This window comes from Eleutherodactylus coqui, chromosome 2 (genome assembly GCF_035609145.1).
Source record: "Eleutherodactylus coqui strain aEleCoq1 chromosome 2, aEleCoq1.hap1, whole genome shotgun sequence".
Lineage (NCBI taxonomy): Eukaryota > Metazoa > Chordata > Amphibia > Anura > Eleutherodactylidae > Eleutherodactylus > Eleutherodactylus coqui.
The window spans coordinates 255,457,068-255,480,007 of record NC_089838.1 but is presented as its reverse complement, the minus strand read 5'-3'; the positions used below and the strand labels follow the sequence as shown (position 1 = coordinate 255,480,007).

Here is a 22,940-nt window from a genome sequence, read left to right as displayed (position 1 = left end):
ATGAAATAATGTAAGAGGTCACAGAGGTGAAAAATGTTCTGTAATCCCGAGCAAGAGAAGATACAATAAACTGCTTATGACTTGTGTGTCCAATGTCATATAAATAATGAATGTTAAATCTGAACAAAATTTTCCTGTTGTCCATTTTGCATGTATCACTTGCTCCCTCCGATCCTCTTACATGAATGCACACACCCATCTATAAACACCACGCAATGTACATTGACAGCAGGTGTTCGAGAGCTCGTGTGGCTGGTCCACCTCCCAGAACCATTTAAGTGTTCTGTACTTTCCTTGCTGTTTCACAGTGGCTCTCTCTTATTTTCAGCCCCATGGTACCAGGCTTTACTCAAAATAAACTGACTGCCTGTGATGCATGCTGATCAAGAGACGCACTGTGTAATCAGGAGGGAGCGCAGCCAGGCTCCTGGGGAGTTTAAAAAGGTTGGAAAGTATTTCTTCCTTCAATGACTTTAAAACCACTTACGAAAAGATGCACTGACAAAGGAGCATTAAGTCTGGACAAAAGCAGCATCACAAGGCACAGAAAAAGTGTTCTTCTCAATACGCAACAGATTCAGATAATTAAAAAGAAATACAGTAACCCATGCACTCAAAAAATAAGTAAAACCCACTGCACGCAAGTCCCATGAAACGCCTAACTATCACCTTCTTTTCTGCAGTAGGCACTAAAAGGAAACTGCAATTTCCAAAAAAATGTTTGGAAATAATGAAGATGGAACAATACCTCTGCAGCGCCACCTATAGGATGGCAGCATTCCTTCAAATCAATGTACGACTTAAACTATAATAATAATAAATAATCTCTATTTGTATAGTGCGAACTTATTTCACAGCGCTTTGAAACAAGTCTTTAAAACAATGATTGGAAATAAGAAACGAAGCCAGAAAAACCATACACAGACAGCTGTTTCGAGTATGTGTGTGGGGGAGGTTGCCCCTCATCAGTCTGCGGTAGGTCTCTGGCTTGGCTGGTGGTCTGTGATATGGGTCAGGAGGGGTGTCGTGTCTCCTTGAGGAGAGCACCCAGGTGGTGTGTAGAGACACCTAGGGGGTGAGTGGGTTGGGAGGGGCATCGCTATTAACCCATTAAGGACCAGGCACAGTAAATTTATGGCGCCTGGTCCTGGGCTTAAAGCCCCGCTGATAGTAAAATTGTGTTGGCGCTTTAAGCTTCCTGGCTCTGCAATCAATAAGAGACAGGACGGGTTATCAGCTGTTAGTGACAACTGATAACCCGGAGGAGAAGGCTGCAGGGGTTTTTAACCCTTTCTGCCTTTTCCTTCCGTGACTACATAGCGCTCAATAAGCACTGTGTGCATATTAGCTTTTTACACCCCACACCATTCGCAACCTGATTGGTTGTTTGGATTTACTCATTCACTGTAATTGGTTGTTTAGGTTGGCTCGAGTAGAGGTGGCGTTGAATAGGGATATATGCACACTTTGAACCAGAAAGTGGAAGGGTTTCTTCCACTGGGGGAGCTGGGGGGGTCATGTGACCGCCAGGGTTCCCTGCTACAGCAGGGCTGGGGGTAAAAATCTAAATCATTTTATTTGAAAAGACTAGTGGTTAGTCTTCATATACGTAGCACCCAGGTCATCAAAGTAGTTACGCAAAAGGTCCCTAGCAACCAGTTTGTGTCAATCTACTGAAGTTTTGCCTACTGCTTTGCAACAGCCCAGTGAATATGTAGGACAGACTAGATTAGTTGAACACCCATTTGTTGATTTGGCATACGTCAATGTCACAAAGCATATATCCCAACGTGCAGATATAGGAAATTTTAACTTGTCGTTTAAATATGTTACATATCGCAATGTAGCAAACCTTTAATCAAACATTTAACATAACATACGCCATTAAAAAATTTGCTGCCTCACGACTTGCTAGGCTGGGTTCACACGGGACTGAAATTCTGCGGAAATCTCGCGCAATGACTGCACGGAAATACCGCGAGATTTCCGCAGGAGAAACGCAGCTTCAAAACCTAAAGCCTTTCGCCGCAGGTTTTGGAGCGGCTACGCGCCTGCATTCCACTGTGGCCATTTCTTCCCATAGAGATGTCGCCGCTGAAACGGGGAAAAAAAATTGACATGCCGCGTCTTTGAATTTTTCGAGGCATGTCAATTTCAGCATGGCTTGGCCGCAGCATGTGGACGAGATTTTTGCAAATCTCGCCCACTTTGCTGGCTAATCCTGGGATAAAGAGACGCAGGCGGAATTTCCATGCACAAAGTCTGCACAGAAATTCTGCGGCAATAACTTTCCATGTGAACCCAGCCTTAAACTTTGCTACCTCAGTATCATCAGCTAGAATACTTGACCAGATCAATTAAACCACCTACTGTAAGGAATATCTACAGTAAAAGTAGAAAAAAAAAAACTTACTTTTTTATTCGCTCTCCGACGCAAGCAATTTCCTCTAATATATTTTGCACTGTAATAACTATATCTTGTACCATTTGAATCCGATCCCTGATGCTCTTTTTTTCGGATTCCTAGAGAATAGAATAAGTACGATTTAAAAAGGTATCAAATTAAAACAATTATTATGCAATGAATGATAATTACTACATGGAAGAAGCTCCTTACAAGTAACACGGAATACAAGTCAGCATTTTGCTTAACTTTGTCTGGGGAATAACGAATAGGAAATGCCAAAATGTGAACAGCCAGGACAAGCCTACTCGTGCTGCAGCCGTGAGACATCATCTGGCAGTGCCATCGACGTCCTGCTGACTTTATTTACACATTTCAGATTGAACCAAGAAATGTGGTTATAACACAGTTTAACAAGCACAACATTACTTCTGCTGTAACTATCAAGCTGCTCCGGAAGAGCAGAGCGGACTCAATCTGAGCAACACAACACAAAGCGCATGGCATTCTAGAAATTGTGAAAACAAACATACAGAAAAGACACACTGTTTAGAAAATGTATCAAATTTCTATACGGGAAGTTAGCATGTAGCGGAATTTCAGGAGATAGATACGAGATAGATACATAGCAATTCCGTTATGTGTGAACTTGGCTTACAAGTGTTTTGTTAAAAAATATTTTAATTTTCATACACAAAGACTGAAATGCAAAAGATAGTCATCCAATATAAAATGTAGAGATCATCATGTTTTACACCAGAGAACACAAATACTAAGCAGCCCAATATACCCGGCATCACGGATAAAAAGGCCCCACCATGAAGATTTTGTTGCAGCCTTACACAATTTTCATGGTATATTCAGACAAACAAGTAATGAAAATTGATGCAGTTTCGGCCAATCACGTTATCGAGGACTGTGATAAGAAGAGAAAATCAGTCCGTGAAGCTAATTTTGGCAACACTGTCACGGCCAGAAAAACTTTGTGTCGTTTTGCATTCACACTGCATGATTATCGCTCAACTTCTTTTGTTTGAAAGAATTTTGAGCGATAATCAGTCTAAATGGCCCATTACTAAATAGTAAAGAGGGGAGATCGCATTGGGTACTATTGACTGGATGTAAATGTACAGCCTCTGGCAAGGGAGAGGGAAAGTGGGTGGAGCTTGTGCTAGTTAAAGAGAGACCAGCTGATCAGTGCTAGGAATGCCCCTCAGCCATAAATCTATGTGGGGGACTTGAGGCAATGCAGGTATGATGCTTTCTAAGTGCATCAGAATAAAAACTCAAAAAAAAAAAAAAAGATAAGTGTATCTTTTTTTTACTGCAGGACTTCCTAAGATGTGTGTGTTTTGATATCTCATGCACCAGAGGTTTTCAGAGCTTTTTACAATGGTGCACTAAATACAGAGCTTCTATATAATTTTGCAATGTTGCACATGGAATTACAATAAATACATGAATTCACGGACCCCACCTGCCATATACCATAGTTTAAGAACAATAAGCCCACTCCAATGAGAAACTTGTGTAAAAAAGAGGCTAAAAGTGCTAAACACCAGTACACTAAAGCAAAAACCGAATACATGATAGCAGATAACCTATCGGCAAGCAAAGTCCCCAATAGCAATGTAGTGTCAGACAGGAAGGTAGGTCTGAGTGTACCAAATGTCTTGGGAACTACAAATTATATATCTAGCTATCTATGTACACTTAACATGGAAGAAGAATGGCTGGCATCTGTCATGGCATCAAGATGTGAAACAAACAAAAAAAAAAGTAAACAGCTTGCACCAAATATCTTAGGATAGGTGACAATTAGAATTACAGAATTGGGAAAGGACAGCCAGCGTTTTTATATCCAGTTGTATTGAAAATATTGGAAAGTTTAGCATGATTATACCGTACTTGAAGTTATGCCTAAATGTATGATAACAGCACACTCTTGCCATACTTCTAGTTCATCGTAGGCAGTGGATGTTTTAATTGACAGCATTTCCCAGTGCATACAGGAAACATACCAGCGGAATGAACATGGCCTGAATACAATTTAATGACAAAATTACTTAGTGTTTCAATACAAAGAATTGGAAGAATGGTACAAAATATGTTAAAATTATAACAAAAAAAAAAAAAAGCAGTGAAAGCACTATAAAGCATATTCAAGATAGTTTTCTTAACTGTGCACATAAAATGTGTCGTATTTATCCAGATTTGTTTTAAATGACGACAAAATGTGAAATATGGGGCATAAAAAGCTGTGAGAAGAAAAACAGATGTCCTAAATGGAGGGCTCAGAACACAGTATATCTGGCAAATACCAGAAAACTCTGTCAGGACGCTAATTTATTAAAACACATTCGAAAGGGGAATTTAATATGAAGAGGTGAAACTCAATTATGTTTGTTTAAAATTCCAACCAAAACCTTTGACAAAGGCAGAAAAGCTATAATCTGGAGCATGGCTGCTAGTCCTCAATATTTTAATCATGGAATGTGTTGGTATGTTCAATTGCTCCAGTTCTTTCAATCAAAACACATACAAAAAGGTCAAGGCTTCAGGAAGGCAAGAAACTTTCAACATTAGGAACAGTCTTTTTTTTTTAAAGAGGGTTCGGAATTAATTAACATCTTGAAGTTACATTTTCTATTTTCTTCAGCAACCAGATGTTCAACAGTGAAGGTTTTATGCAGAATCCTTTCAATGGAACCAAACTATGATGCAATTGTTCCATCATATCCCAGACTACAGAGGGCTGGCTTTCTGCGTGATGCGGTCTGAACTAACCCAACTACTAGTACAGCATGCAGAGAACATTTCATCTGGGGAAATGATGTTCAAGAAATGTTGCATTATTGTTGAAAGTTCTTCACTAACTACTATGAAAAAAACGGTTTGGTACCGTGTTAGCCAGCAGAGTGAAATGTGACTGTTCTCAGTGAGAGAAACCAAGTAATCTTGTAGATATGATACCTTTTAATGGCTAACAAAAATACATGATGTTACAGCGAGCTTTCAGGGCTATCTCACCCCCTTCACCAGGCTAATGAACGCAACTGGTTTGGATGGCACATAATTAGAACTTACAGATGCAGAGAATAGGGGGCATTCTGCTCAGACTGTCTTGTGTTTTTTCAAGTCTCAAATTTCTGTGCGTGAACATTTATTTAGATCAAGAAGCGTGTCTCCCCCCCCCCCCCTCCGCATCTGTATGTTATAATTATGTACCATCCAAACTAGTTTCATTCAAAGCCTGAAGAAGAGGGCGAGATATCCCCAAAAGCTTGCTGTAACATCATGTATTTTTGTTGGCCATTAAAAGGTATCATATCTACAAGATTAGCTGGTTTCTCTTACTGAGAACAATCACACTTCACTAACTACAGTGACCTATGTAAACCTACATGTACATCTATGCATCAGTGGTGTATTGGTGAAAACATATAGACTATAAAATGGCATCCAAGTCTTCCAATCTTGTCCTCTAACAACTAATTTAAGAACTGCACTCTCCTACAGAACACTGTATACAATATTATGTAAGTCAGTCTTACGGATAGCCCATCTCCATGCCAATAAGGCAGTAGGAAAATAATGACCATCTTGACAGACTTCTTGCATTGGGCTCAGCTCACATATGTGTTTTACAATTCTTTACTGAAAAAATGTTAAATAACGGATCACTTAAAGGGGCTGTCCCGCGAAACAAAGTGGGTCTATACACTTCTGTATGGCCATATTAATGCACTTTGTAATGTACATTGTGCATTAATTATGAGCCATACAGAAGTTATCAGAAATTTTTCACTTACCTGTTCCGTTGCTAGCGTCCTCGTTTCCATGGAGCCGTCTAATTTTCAGCGTCTAAACGCCAGATTAGACGCGCTTGCGCAGTCCGGGTCTTCTTCTTTTCTGAATGGGGCCGTTCATGCCGGAGAGCGGCTCCTTGTAGCTCCGCCCCGTCATGTGCCGATTCCAGCCAATCAGGAGGCTGGAATCGGCAATGGACCGCACAGAAGCCCTGCGGTCCACCGAGGGAGAAGATCCCGGCGGCCATCTTCAGCAGGTAAGTAAGAAGTCACCGGAGCGCGGGGATTCAGGTAAGCACTGTCCGGTGTTCTTGTTTAACCCCTGCATCGGGGTTGTCTCGCACCGAACGGGGGGGCTGTTGCAAAAAAAAAAAACCCGTTTCGGCGCGGGACAACCTCTTTAAACTCCCCAAAGACCTCAGTAATAAAATTGAGAAAAGGGCATCGATTAGCTTCCGTTCCACCATGGTTCTTCTCTTTTGAATGAAAAAAAAAAGCGTGCTGCGTCAAAGTTATTTCTTGCTTCCTAAAGTACAGAATCATGGTGGATTGATCCATGTTAGTAACCCATTGACACCAATGTTAAAAGAAAACTAAAGTAAATGGATTGGTTTCGGTTTCCTGTTCTCATTTTTTGATCAAAAACGGAAGCCTATTGGATGCATGACTGAAACAAATGACTAAGTATGCGTTTCAGTAATGGATCCACCAAAAAAGGTGAGGGAAACAAACATTTTGTGATCAGTTTTCTTCCATTACGCATCCGTCAGCTTTAAAATTATAACAGATCTGTTAGAAACGGAACAGAAACGAAGATGTAAAAAAGGAACCTTCCCGATTCTTCACTAGCATCTGAATTAAAATATTTACAATTGCAAGTTTGCAGTTGGAGGCCTTAGTCAGACGGGCGTTTTTTCGCGCGATTTGCGCATATATAGAACCAATGGTTCGCTATGGTATCGGTCACATGTCCGCTTTTTATGCACATATGCGAAAAAATTATAGGGCACGACGATTCGCAGATCGCGCCTATCTGCGTTTTGCGTTTTATGTGCGCACCAAAATCATTTTTTTCGCCGGTCAGACGAAGTTTCATGCTTTTTTTGATGCGCACGGCGATTTTTCTCCGGTCAGACGGGCGTTTTGCTGCGACGATTAACGCGGCTAGGTGCAGATTTTTCCCGCGATTTTTCGCCTCCGGTCACGCGATTTGCGCATGCGCATGTGACATGCGATGCGCAAATCGCGCGAAAAAACGCCCGTCTGACTAAGGCCAAAGAGTGCAGAGCCAACTATAGAGCTTTGGTAACATTTGGAGCAACCACCAATAAAAGGGGGTTTCCAGGTAGAAAAAAAATATACTCACCTTGTTGGTCCCGCTGAGCCAATGAGAGGCAGCAGTCACTCACCCATTCATAAATTCATGAATGGGTGTGTGAGTGAGATCTGCCTCTGATTGGTCAGGCTGTGACCAATCAATCAGAGGCAGCTCATTCAGCAGGTGGGGATTTTAAATCCCCGGCTGCTGAATACTACTCACAGCTGTTCAGAGCAGTTCAGGAGGACTGTCGTCGGCCGCGCTGAACTCCATCTGCCGGGACCAGGTGAGTATATATATTTTTTTTATTTTTACACATTTCTGGATGAATTGCAGGGAAGGGCTTATATATTTAAGCCCTTCCCGACAATTCATCCCGCAATCGCCGGCAGCCCATTGCTTTCAATGCCGGCTCCATTGAATTCAATGGGCTAACATCGTTCTTCTCTGCCACAGCTGTTACAGCTGTGGCAGAGGAGAACGATCTTTATGCTGACAGTGCGGGGGGGGGGGGGGCACTCTTGCCACTATTGTGGCTTAATAGTGGGACCTGGGAACTTGAGATGCAGCCCAACATGTAACCCCTCGCCTGCCCTATCCGTTTCTGTGTCGTTCCCATAACTTTCTTGAATTTCCCAGGTTTTCACAAATGAAAACCTTAGCGAGCATCGGCGATATACAAAAATGCTCGCGTCGCCCATTGACTTTAATGGGGTTCGTTACTCGAAACGAACTCTTGAGCATCACTGAAAGTTCGACTCGAGTAACGAGCACCCGAGCATTTTGGTGCTCGCTCATCTCTAGTAGTCAATCATTGCTGAAAAGTCATGTTGAGTGCTCCCCTCATGAATCTTGGGGGATAGCAACAATCAGTTCTCTGTATGCTTTTATAAATCGCTGTCTTAGTCACCATCAACCAAACCACACCACTTTTTTTTCATGGCGTTCGAATAGCTCAATGAACATCATAATATGCTAGCCTTCAATGGGAAATATGATCTTTAATATAGAATTACTATTAAAATCGCTTGAGCGACAAGATTGTATTGATCATAATTTGTCCAGTTCCAGGTAAAGTTAAATTTCTTATGGCTTGACTCAATGTCCATTGACTATAAACTGTAAAATGTTCTAGTGAGGTTGGACATTATCGCTGGTGCCGACGAGGATCAAAAGCCAGACACTGACCGCTACCTATTGTTTCCCTGGCAGAAAATAAAACACTGCAGGGCCAGATGCAAGTCAACAGGGAAATTATAAAAACACACACCACAGTGCATTTTCTATTTCATTATCAGCGCTTTTTTCTTACAGCTTCTACATTTTTTTCCCCCTAAAATGCAACATGCTATAGATGGCATTTTTCCAGGTCTGTTTCCATAGTCATCTCTATAGGAGAAAAGGATTGATTTAAAAAAAAAAAAAAAGAAGAAATAGCAGTTTTTACAAATTTCCCCAAAACACCTTAAAAAAAAATGTATGTGAAGGAAGCCATAAAGGAGTTTATTTGGACCTCCTAAATTTGAGGCACTTGCATTTTCCAGGGCGTATTCTGCGTGCCACGGCTGTCTAGCGACATTTCTTACAAGGACGTTATTACAGCCTATGATCTATACCGATTATGCCGCGGATAACTGCAGCACAATCTATGAATCTACACATATACACAATTTTGTACGTTCACCACTACAACAGATACCAACTTGAGTATGCCGTAAAGTATAAATCAAACAAAACGCCTAAAAACTGCATCCACGACACGGGGCAATAATTGCCCTACATTATTAATAAAAGTGTCAGAGAAGTTTTGAGAGTACTGATAAACCAGTAGAGGCCTCACAAGCTCCGGCTACCAGAAGCAAGTACTCTTTGATCTCCCTGGAGCTTCCCCAATGATCCCAACAGTCTGGAAGATGGACACTTCTTTGCAGCAGGTTGATCCAGTCACTCCACTTATCAGAGCTATTCCTAAGAAACCAATCTCTCTCGCACCGAGCCTCCGGATCGCCGGCTTCTGCTCATACTTTATAAAAAGCTTCTCTATTTCTTGCCTTTGCTTTTTCATGGCTGTTGGCTCCACTGTGTGGCTCACTTATCTAAACTATTTTTATCAGTCCATCAATACTGTTGTACATGATATTTGGTGTCTGACTGAGCACATGCTATCGGAGCCTTCTAGAAGCAAACAAGCGAAATCCCTCTGGGAGCTTTAAGTGATTTTAGACCTTCGGATGCACATCCTTACATTCTCCTCAACTTAAAGTTGCTGCCAACGTGAACAGTTAAAAGAAAAAAAAAAAAGAAAAAAAAGAAGATTTGATCCATGTATAACACCACCGAACTGTTTTTTGTCCTCCTCCCCATCTAGAAAAGGGTTAATGTAAGCGGCTGTTACTTTACTGTAAAATATGCAAAAATAAATAAATAAATAAAAATAGCTGGTTTTAAAGGGTTACTTGCACACTCCGAACAATCAGCTCTACAGCTGCCGTACTTTCAGACATCTGAATAGACTCTGCCGTAGATTTCTCTCTTGACACTATGCATATTTGCTCTGAAAACTTCTCTTTTAATGCTTCTATAATTTGCACTTAGTATTAACATCATAGAGAATTGTGGGCAGAGTGCAAGCTAGCAAAATGACTGACGCCGCCTGCGATAAACAGCAGCAAAAATAACACATTTGCTATATAACGTTTACGGCGTACCTTGTATAAAAAAGGATTTTATTCTTTGTTAGCGCAGCGTGTTCAAATATCAGCCTTTCATATTCAATGGCTAGCTTGACTGTACAGTCCAAGAAAAAGGCAAGGCAAGCAAAATAGTTCTTCTCCTATTAAACATGTCTACAGATACAATACTTCCATTCTTCATAGAACAACAATTCTGGAGCATTCTATCAGGACTCTACTTTATGCCGTTCCTCTGTTATTCCTCATGGAAATGTATAAATAATTTGACAAAAGGAAATGCTCACTGGTCAATCGGGCATGTCCTTAAACCCTCTGCCACTGCCAATGGCAGACGGCATTACTAAAAAAGTTTTTACCCCTCTGCATTCCTAATCTCCAAATACATGGTTGGGGGTAAAAAGTGACCGTGCTTTCGTAAGAAGTCATATGACTGCCAAGTGATCTGTATATGTTAGGGGTCTAACTTCTAAAATGTAAATATAGTATTTCTATAGCACCAGTAACTCAAGAAAACCGTAGTATAAAAGTAAAGTTTCTAATGTTCATTATATTATTTCCAATTACATAACGACAAACACAAATAGACAACCGTTATACCCCTCACATACTAAAAATGTCTCTAGTAGGATACGCCATCAACAGTGGATTGGCTGGGGTCTGCCAATCAGGATTCCCGCTGTCAGCGCTGCTACAAACAGGGTACGGAGCGGAAACTGCTGCCGACCCCTGTGTAGTGGCTGGTGTTTCTAACTGCAGGTGCAACTCCCATTGATTTTAATGAGACCCCAGCCTGCAGTGGACAGTGTTTGTAACTGCAAACGGTCAGAGCAGCATCTTCCACTTCATACTTCTATGTAACAGTGGGCACCTAAGCAGCTGATTGGACAAGGTCCTGAGCGGTAGACCCGAGCCAATCAACTATTGATGATCTATCACATTGACAGGTTATGAAAAGTATTTCACTTGCAAATACATTAAAAAAAACACCACACAATAGCTCATTACTAGTATGAATAGTGGCACAGATCAGTACAGAGAATGCACATTGAGGGTGTGTTCACACATAGCTGATGTGCTGAGAATTTAACGCAGCTTCAAAATTGGCAGCAAATCTGCACCAAAACCCACTTAGAGAGCGTTTTGTCTCAGATTTTGGTGTCTGTCAATTCATACTAAATTAAAAAGGCTGAGATCACCAAATACACACCAAATCCATATCAAATGGCGCAGATTCTGGTGTGGTTCTTTTTCGCTAAAAGGAAAATCTGCAGCAAATCGGCTCCGTATGACCTCACCGAAACACTGGGTCACAAACCGATTTGTATATTGCACACATATAAACACTTGGGGAAGTTTTGTACTTGGCAATTAAGTTAGGTATGTGTCAAGGAATGAGGCAGAAAGACAAAAAAAAAAAACAAACAAACAAAAAAAAAAAAGACAAAATCAGGACAGTGAGGACTTTTCCGCTACCGTCAATACCCTGAGTTACGATTTTGACAATACCTGGACGAGGACTCCATGTTGGGTGAAGGATAGCATTTGTTTTAGAATTCTTGCATACATTACCATTGATTTTTTAATGCTGTAGTACTATATACCACCGATAGTGAGTAAGCAATGGATGACGGAATTTAAATATGGGGGCACTTACTTTTTCATCGTCCTCATCATCTTCACCAATATCCATCCCTTCCTGCAAGAGAGACATGGTCATCAATGCACCAAGTGGAGCAAGTAATCATAAGTACAGTACATACAAGTGATATATTGTTGCCTAGCCCAAGCTGTGCTGATCATTTACTGGTGTGAAGTTAGGGCAAGTTCACATCTACATTTGCATTTCTGCTCTTACCGTTTTGTGATTGGAACAAAAAAATAAAAATAAATGAAAAGCAAAAAAAAAAAAAAAAAATGACAGAAGTGTAGTTATTAGAGATGAGCGAACGTACTCATTTCGAGTAATTACTCGATCGAGCACCGCGATTTTCGAGTACTTCCGTACTCGAGTGAAAAGATTCGGGGGGCGCTGGGGGGAGGCGTGGCGGAGTGGGGGGTAGCAGCGGGGAACAGGGGGGAGCCCTCTCTCTCTCCCTCTCCCCCCACTCACCCACGGCAGCCCCCGAATCTTTTCGCCCGAGTACGGAAGCACTCGAAAATCGCAGCGCTCGGCCGAAAAAGGGGCGTGGCCGAGTAGGTTCGCTCATCTCTAGTAGTTATGCTTGACAAAGGTCCATAGGAGGACTGAAACGTTGAACATTTTGTCAAAAAGGACTAAAAGTGAGTTCATGTTTAACATCCTGAATGAATGGTGTCACACCTTCTGGATTGTAAAGCTTGCTCTGGGGAATCCCTGAAGGTGAATAGTGTTTTTTTTTTGTTTTTTTTTTTAATTACCCAACACTGTGGGAGATCTAGTGTTCTCTGGCCACTGTTGTATTGGAAATGCTGGGTCCAACACATAGCAAGCAAACACCCATTGGACTATAACAATGGTCCCATTAGGTTTCCGTCATGGTGTCGGGGAGGGGGGGGGGGGGGCGGGAAGTGCTGTATACAGCAATATATTTTACAGCATTTATGACGAAATCTGACAGACTCCCGGCACAGATGCACATAGCTTTGTGTGGCAAGTGCATTATATATTGGATTTGTGGAATTTTCTTTAAAAAAAAATTTAAAAATAAATGAAGCCAGGTAAATGTAAACCTATGCATTAAGTGTTTTCCATGAAGAACAATGGGTTAAATACATACATTCAGTATATGAAGTAATTTGTTGAAATGCTACAAAGAAAACTAATGCCCCCTCCGGACAAAAAGGGATTAGAGGTGAGCAATCATATTAGTCCCTTAAGAATGCCCAGTGCCAAGAGAGCAGTTTTATAAAATAATTAGCCGACTGCCCTGGGAATTACACAATCACGGTTTGTTTCCTGAAGGTAAGTCATATGTCATTTCTTACTACAACTTAAATGACAGTATAGGGTAAAAATCAATAGTCCTCTTGGCTTACCAGGTTGTCCTGAGTGTTGACCTTCCCACTCGTGATCATGGTGAAGTTGTAAGCGAAGAGAAGGAGAAGAAACAGCGGAATCATGTAAAGCTCCAGATTCCAGATGGTCACGAGAAAGATCTACAACCAAGGAAAAAAATGAAAGATGTAAGGACACATGGAACTCCCTTCAAGGAGCAGGATGGCGTATTGATAGGCAATATGTGTAAGGATCGTGTTTGTATGGAAAGATCAATCAGGAAGGTGTGGGCTCAACTGTTCCTGAAAAAACACAATGCATTTCGGACAGAATACAAAAAAAAAAATCCTTAGTTATACTACATACATTTCGAAACAGATTTACTATTGAAAATATTTTTTCTGTTGCAAATTGCACAAGTCATACATGCTTTGAACCACATTTATGATTTAACACTTTAAAACATTTTTTTGACGACAATTCGGGAAAGGGGGCGTGGCCTAAATGTTCTCTTTTTACACGAAAATGCACCAAAATTGTCACTGAAGCTGTTAAAAAACGGTTAGTATAAAGTTAGACTAGAGTCTAAAGAAGCACAAGATTATCATTGAGCAGGAGTCACTGTGATACATCTACTGCAAAGCAAGACCATCTAGTCCAAGTCTACAATGTCTAACTATTACAGTATTAGTAAATCTGTTTTACTGAGCCAAAGCAATGTTCAGAATACATTATTATAGTCTTAGATTACATCTTAGTTGAAATATTTCAATAAGTTACAGTAAGAGATTTGTAGCCATTGAGCTAAATTAATGACCCTTGGGCAAAAAAAAGCAGCATATTTTCGGAAATCCCTAAGAAGTCCCTAAAGTGTTGCAGTGTTCTATAGAGAACCACTATATTACATGTGGATGGCAGTCTGAGATCCCAGACTTTACCAATGTGATCTTCATACGGCTATTGACTGGGCTTGCCCTTTAAATGTTAAAAATTTCCATTAAGGGAAACTAAGATCTTGAGGTCACCGTTACACTGGGCATTCCAAGATGCAAGGCACACGGTTATCCCAGTAAATCAGGCTCCGTCTCTTTGCAACAACTGAACAGACATAGTTGAAAAAGGTCCTGGATGTTTATACTTGCAAATTATGAATTTTATTTTATTGATTTCCCATTACCAAGGAGTGCTGTGGATTTCTCTTGCGCTACATTGTGCATAGGTAGCTTGAGACACTTCACGGGGCTCTCAGTTTGGACTGTGCTGCAAACATGAAAGCAGGGTTTATCAGGCAGTTAGGAAAGAGATTCGGCTGTCTTAACAAACATAGAAGAAAAACTTGGGAATAGCCAATTCCACGGCAGGATGGAGCAAGCGTTGTCCTGAGAGAAGAGGGTTGCTTCAACACTTGAGTTACTTAACCCTTTCCAATCCACTGTCTGACCTCTGAAGACACTATGATTTAAGACTGTACAGCTCATGTTGGAAGACGTCCGTCGGGGTTCTCTTACTGTATAGTGCCAGCCTCTCTGTTATCGGAGCCTATCCAACGTGTCACCTCATGCAGTACTGGCTTTAGCCAGCAGATAGCGCCGTTGTATAATGGCAGAAAAAGAGTAAGCCCCCCTAGGAAAACCAGGATACAAATTGGATTGGAAAGGGTTAATCTAATCTAAAGGGTATTTGAGGGGTGGCTACAGGGTGGCCGAAACTGCACTGGATCCAGCACATTCTTGTAATGGAGGGCAGAAAGAGAAAATTTGAGTGCAAATGGCTACTTGGTATGGCAGCTAACAACTCACTGACTAATAAATGGACTAAGTTGCCTTCAACACTATATAAATTGTAGCACTGAGAAAAGGATACGGTTAACACGTAAATAAATTTGATACAGAGTTTGGCTTTTGAAACTTTTTTCAATTTTTTAATAAATACAGTACTAACCATGTAACAGATGTAAGCCACTAAGTGTAACAATGACATAATATGGTTATGGAAAATATGCTGCAAACACAGGGCTCTAAATACTCTAACAGTCCTTGTATAATCACCGAAGATGCTAAAAGGTTTCAATTGGTTAGTTTTCATCAGGGGTCAAATAAACCAAAGTACTATATAAAATACGAGTCAGGAAAAAATGAGAGCAGCAGGTAATTTATCATACTCCCCCGCTGCTTATGGGAAAAAGGCTTGTCTAAAGCCGAAACGCGTTGCACTTATCCGAATAAACTTCTATCCTTGGAAACTTTGAACATACTCCCATCTCCGTATCTACTTTTAAGCCTTCTGGGATTGAGGGGTGCCGCGGACCAGGCACCCCTACTAAGTAAGTTATTACCTTTTTGTATCCAGACCACTGGAGCATTGGGGGTTGTTTTTTCTCTGTCCACTCACTATTCCCGCTGCTTATGGGAGGAGAAGCCTACTCGGTGGCTTTAGTCAGATTATATGAAAGACACTTCCCTTTGGCCCTTCTTTAAAATTAGTATGGCCCTTTTTCAAAAGAGGATAGTGTCTGCCTCTTAAGCAACTGCTATACTGAATGCATAGAGGACAGTATCCATCGCCTGATCTGCAACTAATACCCCAGCAACACTGAGCAGTGATCTCCAATTGCATGGTTTTCATCTGCACCCAATTAGAAGACCATCCAAACTTGGAGGTGTTGTGGTTTCTACTGCAGCATAGATATGTCGCATTCTGGTAATGCAACTTAGTCTTAAATGGAATGGAACAGAGTTGCTATACCATATATGTTTTTCTAATCCTGGAGAACCTATTTAAAGTTGTAGATGTTGGGTCTTTAGATATATGGTCCTCATCAAAAACACAACCTCTGTAATCCCTACGGACATGTTACAACCTCTATAATCCCTACTGACATGTCACACTGGCATCTCTACACTTTAGGACTACAAGTCAAACTATATCCCGGCATAACAGAAATGATAGATTGCACCTACAGCATTTGATTCCCTTTCAGCTATTTCTGGCTCTACCTCAGTGTTATTTTGTAGAGACATTGACTTTGCCTAGAAGACCGGCTTCTCTTATTACGCAAGACTGTTCAACATATTCTGTACAAGGAAACTGTTCCAGCTCTGCAAGTTGAAAGCAAGGGCAACAGAGAAGATATCCCAAGTGTTTTAGTAATTAAACGAATATGCATAATGAACCATATGCCCAAAGGGCTTGTTCTTCATGAAGGCCAGATTTTTGTTTGAATTTTTAATTTTTATATACAGATGAAACACCCAGACTATTATAATTGTATGCTGCTTAAAGATTTCTCCCCATTTCACTATCTGAATATGGTTCATTTGTGCTCTTCCGACCTATGTTTTATTTATCCACGAATGGTGCAGTGGAAACTATTCAGAAGAAGAAAAAAAAGATTTGGGGGATGACTGGATTGTTCTGGAATGTGAACACCTCCATCCTAGCTTTCAGATGTAAAACCAGCCTTCGTACAGTACCTCATTTCTCCTATCTGTAAAACACAGCAGGACGACAACGTACTACGTACTCAAGAATCTTCATGTCTAGAGTGAACTAGAGTCATTGACTAAAACATAAAAACTTCTAAAATATGGCCTGAATTACTGAAGAAAAAAAAAAATTACATTGTAGCTGATGAATAAAACTTAGACTTGCTTCTATTCAGCATTGCACCTCCATTACCATATTGTAGTTTCCAACAGTTCCACTCATTTATACAGGGATTGCAAAAAACAAAAAAAAAAAAAAAAGAACTTTTCAGACGTTTGCAACCATATCCGTGAAGATGGGCGCATACAGTGATTGGATTTACCCTGCAGATCTAAATTCACAAAGGTTAGTATAGCACATTAGCTTAAGGTCCTTTTAGATGGGAAGATTGCAAGGTGCTTAAGCTCCTAAAAGTCGTCCCAACGATTATTGCTTCTATATGAAAGTACAAAAACCATAAGGGCTCATGTCCACGGGGAAAATAAGAATTAAAATCCGCAGCGGATTTTAACTCTTCTCCTGCCCGCGGATCCGCACCCCATAGGGATGCATATACCACCCGCGGGTAGATAAATACCCGCGGATGGTCAATAAAAGTGATTTTAAAAAAAATGGAGCATGAAAAAATCTGGACCATGCTCCATTTTTATGCGGGTCTCCCACGGGGACGGCTCCCGCGGGCTTCTATTGAAGCCTATGGAAGCCGTCCGGATCCGCGGGACACAAAAATCATATTTTACTTACACGCTCCGGTTCTTCTCTTCGGCGCCGCGCCATCTTCTCTCAGTCGCGGCCGGATCATTTTGCTTCGGCCCGGCGCATGCGCGGGGCACGTCACCGACGTCATCATGCACATCCGCCAAGCCGAAGAATGAAGATCCGTCCGCGACGAGAGAAGATGACGCCGCCGCGAAGAGAAGAAACGGAGCGGATGGGAGGTGAGTTTATTCTTATTTATTGTTATTTTCAGCGCTCATGTCCGCGGGGCAGGAGGGACCCGCTGCAGATTCTACATGTAGAATCCGTAGCGGGCCCGATTTTCCCCGTGGACATGAGGCCTAATCGTTCAGTGAATGGAGGCAGAGCAGCCAGAGATCACTTCCGGCCACCCGTCTCCATTCACAGTAAACAGGAAGTAGTTCATAGACTGAGGACTTCCTGTTTAAACAGGCCAATCGTCCTTTGATTCTTACAACACTGAACGTTCAGTAGCTGACGACATTCATAATGAATAGAGATGAGCGAACGTGTTCGGCTCCGCCCCTTTTCGCCCGAGCACCGAACTTTGCGAGCAATTCCGTGCGAAAAAAGTTCGGGGGTCGCCGTGGCAGCGCGGGGGAAGGGGGGGGGGGTGCGGCGGGGAGTGGGGGGGAGAGGGAGAGAGAGAGGGCTCCCCCCTGTTCCCCGCTGCTGCCGCCCGCGCCGCCGTGCCTCTCCCCGCCCCCCGGCGCCGGCCGAATCTTTACGCGCGGACACTGAAGTCCTCGGTAAAGCCGGTGTCTGGGTGCGTAAGTGTTCGTTTAGAACACGTTCGCTCATCTCTAATAATGAACAATTATTGTTCTGTGGAAAAGAGCCCTTATTCAGGTAATACTTGACTTGGGCTGAAAGTGCAAAGCTTAAAAGTTGCATATAAATAGATGCAAATAAATTTGTGCCAAGATTTGCAACATACGCCTTCTTATTAACCCTTTCCAATCCACTGCCTGACCTCTGAAGACATTATGATTTAAGGCTTTACAGCTACGATATTAGAAGACATCCATCAGGGTTCTCTTACTGTATATTTCCAGCCTCTTTGCCGTCGGAACCTATCCAACTTGTCACCTCATGCAGTACTGGATTTAGCCAGCAGATAGCGCCGTTGTATAATGGCAGAAAAAGAGTAAGCTCCCTAGGAAAACCAGGATACAAATTGGATTGGAAAGGATTAAGGCCCAATGCACACGGGTGGATTTCTGCTGCAGAATTTGGAGCGGGCGTCCGCCTCCAGATTTGACAGCAATGACCCTCCATAGCATGCACTGCAAAAAAACATTCTTCATGTACACGAGCAGAAAATAAATTGTGGTTTCCGTTCGTGGATTAAAAATCCCAGCATGCTCTTTTTTTCTGCAGTTCCTGCATGGACGGCTTCTGTTGACTTCAACTGACATTGTGGATGGGCTGTGGACTCCGCGGCAAAAGCAAGAGTTAAAAGATAAAAAATCTGTACTGCACATATCCAACGGTGAGCTGTGCGGACCATCCGCAGTACAGAGAAGCCGGAAGAAGAGGGGTTTGCATGGACACCGCCGCCTGCACACACAAGTACGCCAGTCACAGCCAGATTCCGTGTGAGATTCCACAGGCAGAATCCGGACCTGCCGTGTGCATGACGCCTTAGGGAGGGGGGGGGGGGGAATAGTGCTACATACACTTCATTCTTTTACCAGGCACAGTAGGGTATATTTTGTTGCCACTACCAAGCGAATGTATTACTGCGCCTTGTAAACAATGAAGGGGATGAACGGCCGCGGTCCCTTCAGTTGGCTCATCATGGATGCCCTCATCAATAGGATATTCACGACCCATCTAAAAGGATGAGGCATCGGTATCAAAGACATGGAAAACCCCTTTTAATAAATTTGGTGCAACTATCTTACCAATTTCAAAATGCACTACTAATAAATCAAAAATTCAGATTGCTGAGGCACAGCTCTCATTAATTTCAGTGAGAGCCGCAACCATGAGCGCTGGCCACTACACAGGGGTGCTGCCTGGAAAACCCCTTGAAAGCAATGCTCAACGAACCAGGCTACAAAAGGGATATATAGACAATTACAAATAGTCAAGCATTTGTAATGTTTACTTCTAAAAACAAAGCTAAAGACCAAATTAACTCGTTTAATTAAAGGGGTCAGTTTTTTTTTTTACGTTTTTTTTTTTATTTGTGCTCCCCGTCGCCAAACATAAAAGGATCCTATACTTACCTGGGCTCCCAAAATGTCCAGCGCAGGAAGTTGCAGCAGCCAATCACAAACCTCAGAGTTGGAGCATTTAGGTCTGTTATTGGCTGCAGCAGATTATGATGTCCCGTCTAAACACTGCAAACAGAGGTGTGGCGCTGGACATGCAGAGAGCCTTGAGAGGGGAGATTAGTATCTTTGGGGACCAAAAATGTAAACCACTTGAACAACCCTTTTAGGCAAGACAACAATGGAAATTATGTATATATATATGTATATATTATATATATATATATATATATATATATATATATATATATATATATATATATATATATCCAACAAACAAAAAACCTGCCCCATAACAATTAGTTTCTACTGAGTAGACCGGGTATAACTCAGGCCCAAAAGTAACAATAAGAGCACTCGAAAGGCCCTTTTCTAAAATATCTCATGCGCTCAACAATTGGAATACAACAGAACATCAAAGATGCTGGAGTGACCCCGCCCCGGCATTTTAGTCCAATTTTAAACAGGATAGCTGACATCTTGTAACGATTTGAAGTGGATCTAAATGAGTTGCCAGGACACACTTCCCTTACAGGAGAGCCAGGTCGGCAACCCATCGATCTTTAATTAAATCCACAGCAGTGATCCATGGCGTCCCATGACCTTAGAAGGTTAGCGTTATTGGAACACACAGCCTCCTGATCTGGAGTCAGAAGGGAGGTCTTACTGAGTCGGCACCACTGAGTAACGTACAGGAGATCGGTTACATTGCTGTTCGCCGTAGTTTTTTTTAATCAGTCTGGTTAACAGGTCATAAAAATGTAATTTCTAAACTTAAAAAAGTGTCATGTGACATCCCCTTTAAGACAAACTATTTTACAGTCAACAGTTGGATCTAACAATCACAAGGCAACACTGAACTACTTCCGCTCACAGTTGTTACGTATGTATATACAACTCAAGAGATGAAGCCGGTGTTGCTACCCTTGTTTGCTCCTTTCCAAACAGGGGGGAGTCACAATCCGTGGACCCCTCTTACTTACACGCATAATTCTGACTACTGACAGCCAGACGTTTCTCAGCAGACAATTTTGAGGAGACACTGAATAGAAGCCTCACCTTTGCCAACTTTTCAAATGAAGGGCTGGAGCAATTAGGCAGGGAGTCTAATCTTGGCTGAGTGCATTAACACTCTTTGACCTCCCAAACAATAGATTAGGCCTCAGACTTGCAATGCTTCCCTTAGGCTTTCAAGTAGGCGGTTATCTTGTTTAAATGAGCTACGCTAAGCTATGTGGCGTGTATCTTTCTTAGGAAATTGCTGAACTAGACTATATTATATCTAATAGAATTCCTTCTTCTGGACAATGCAGTGGATTTATCTCCATTAGTCTACATAACCGTGTATCGGAGATTTTGCTTTCCTAGTAGAGACAAAAATTAAAAACACCCAGGCTCAGTGCGAAAATATAGAGCATTTTACAGAACAAGCATGTTCATTCTTAATACAGTATCTGCATTGCAGTGTGACCAAAGGCCTGCATCCACTATTACCACGATCATCATCGATTTGTGCAGCAATTCCTGCCAGATGCATTAAAATGGAGAAAACGCCCGAGGGCCGAGATATTTTTGCATGTCAAATATACAATCTAAATCCCATAGTAGCCAAACTCCTCACCACTACAACACAACAAAAGTAGACTTAAAGAGGAAAACGTCATGTTTGAGCGAAGCACTAAACTACATATATTGGCACCTTTGCACATATCTCGCTTTACAGTTAGAGTTATATCACTTGTAGAGATGAGCGAGTATACTCACTAAGGCACATTACTCGAGCGAGTAGTGCCTTAGCCGAGTATCTCCCCGCTCGTCTCTAAAGATTCGGGGGACGGCGCAGGTGACAGGTGAGTTGCGGTGGGGAGCGGGGGGGGGGGGGGGGGGGGGGGGAGAGAGAGGGAGAGAGATATCTCCACCCCGTTCCTCCCTGCTCTCCCCCGCCGCTCCCCGCCCGCTGCCGGCCCCCGAATCCCAAATTTTTAGAGACAAGCAGGGAGATACTCGGCTAAGGCACTACTCGCTCGAGTAATGTGCCTTAGCGAGTATACTCGCTCATCTCTAATATCTACAATATGGCCGAAGCAGCACCTGGAAGCCGGTAGTTCTATTACTATCCAATTTAGATCATTAAGGGCTGGTTGCACCAACCCTGTTGGTCCCGAATTAGTTAAACTGTGATCTGCTGTTCATCCTGGTTTAAGGAAAAAAGTGTTGAAACAACACTTTTTGATCTAGGATTGGCAAAACCAAGTTCAAGTGATCTGCAATCACAGAAGAAATGCATTATGTGCTGTGTAGTCAAGTAATCTTCCTAACAGTCAAAGGGATGGTAAAAACCATGTCTGCTACCAGGAATAAAAGTGGGTGTAATTTCACCACCCAGGAAAAGCCCATCAGGTTACCAGTCTCTTCCGCCATCTTGGATTTTGCCAGTTGACCCAAAATCAACAAGTTTGAACCACCAAAATTGGGGAATCAAACGGAGCCTAGATTTGAAAGACGATCATTGACTAAACTATGTTGGTGCAACGTTTTTCTACTTGATATTGGATCAACTCTTGTTCATTTTAGATCAAAATTTCGGTGCCCTAAAGGTTAAATGACGATGTAAGGTCAATTCAGTAAAAGCACTAGTGGTCTGGTTGTTGTGGTCATAAGGCTAATATAATGCAGCCAAGCACCTACGCCAGCCTTACGATTAGGTGACTGTACTGCGATTCGGACACAGACTCTTCCACATGGAAAATTCAGCAGAGGTCCAGCCTATTCTGCGGCTGTTTTTGAAGCGGATCCACATCGGGCAAAATCCACGTGCTGCATGCTGATGCTTTCCTGCATGGATCCTGTACAGTACTGAAATGTCACTTCATCGTGCAAATCCACATGGAAATTCTTTGGAAAACCTGCATGCCGAACCACAGCAAAAACAGCGGCAAAATAGCCACTAATTTTGGCCACATTTTTACAGACCGATTCCACAAAGCAAATTCTGTGGTGGAGTCCACCATGTGAACATACCCTAAGGCCTCATGTCCACGGGCACAGATCTGCAGCGGGTAACCCGCACGCGTGATCCGCGACCCACAGGGATGCATTGGACACCCGCAAGTAAATACTTGCGGATGTCATTTTCCCATGAAGCGCGGATTGCGTGTGTGGGAAAACACCCGCAGCATGCTCCATTTTAGTGCGCGTCTCCCGCGGGGACCAGGCTTCTATTGGAGCCTATGGAAGTC

At 42.2% G+C, this 22,940-nt stretch overlaps 1 protein-coding gene across 2 annotated transcripts in view; it reads right to left on the bottom strand.

Moving 5' to 3' along the window:
• MCTP2 (multiple C2 and transmembrane domain containing 2) overlaps nucleotides 1-22,940 on the bottom strand; it is a 176,105-nt gene that overhangs the window by 8,532 nt on the left and 144,633 nt on the right. For both annotated transcript variants that reach the window (XM_066592835.1, XM_066592834.1), the window contains exons 18-20: nucleotides 13,240-13,359; nucleotides 11,879-11,920; nucleotides 2,414-2,523 (exon numbers count right to left, since the gene is read on the bottom strand). In XM_066592835.1, the coding sequence (XP_066448932.1) occupies nucleotides 2,414-2,523; nucleotides 11,879-11,920; nucleotides 13,240-13,359 (272 nt within the window). The remainder of the gene's footprint in view (nucleotides 1-2,413; nucleotides 2,524-11,878; nucleotides 11,921-13,239; nucleotides 13,360-22,940) is intronic.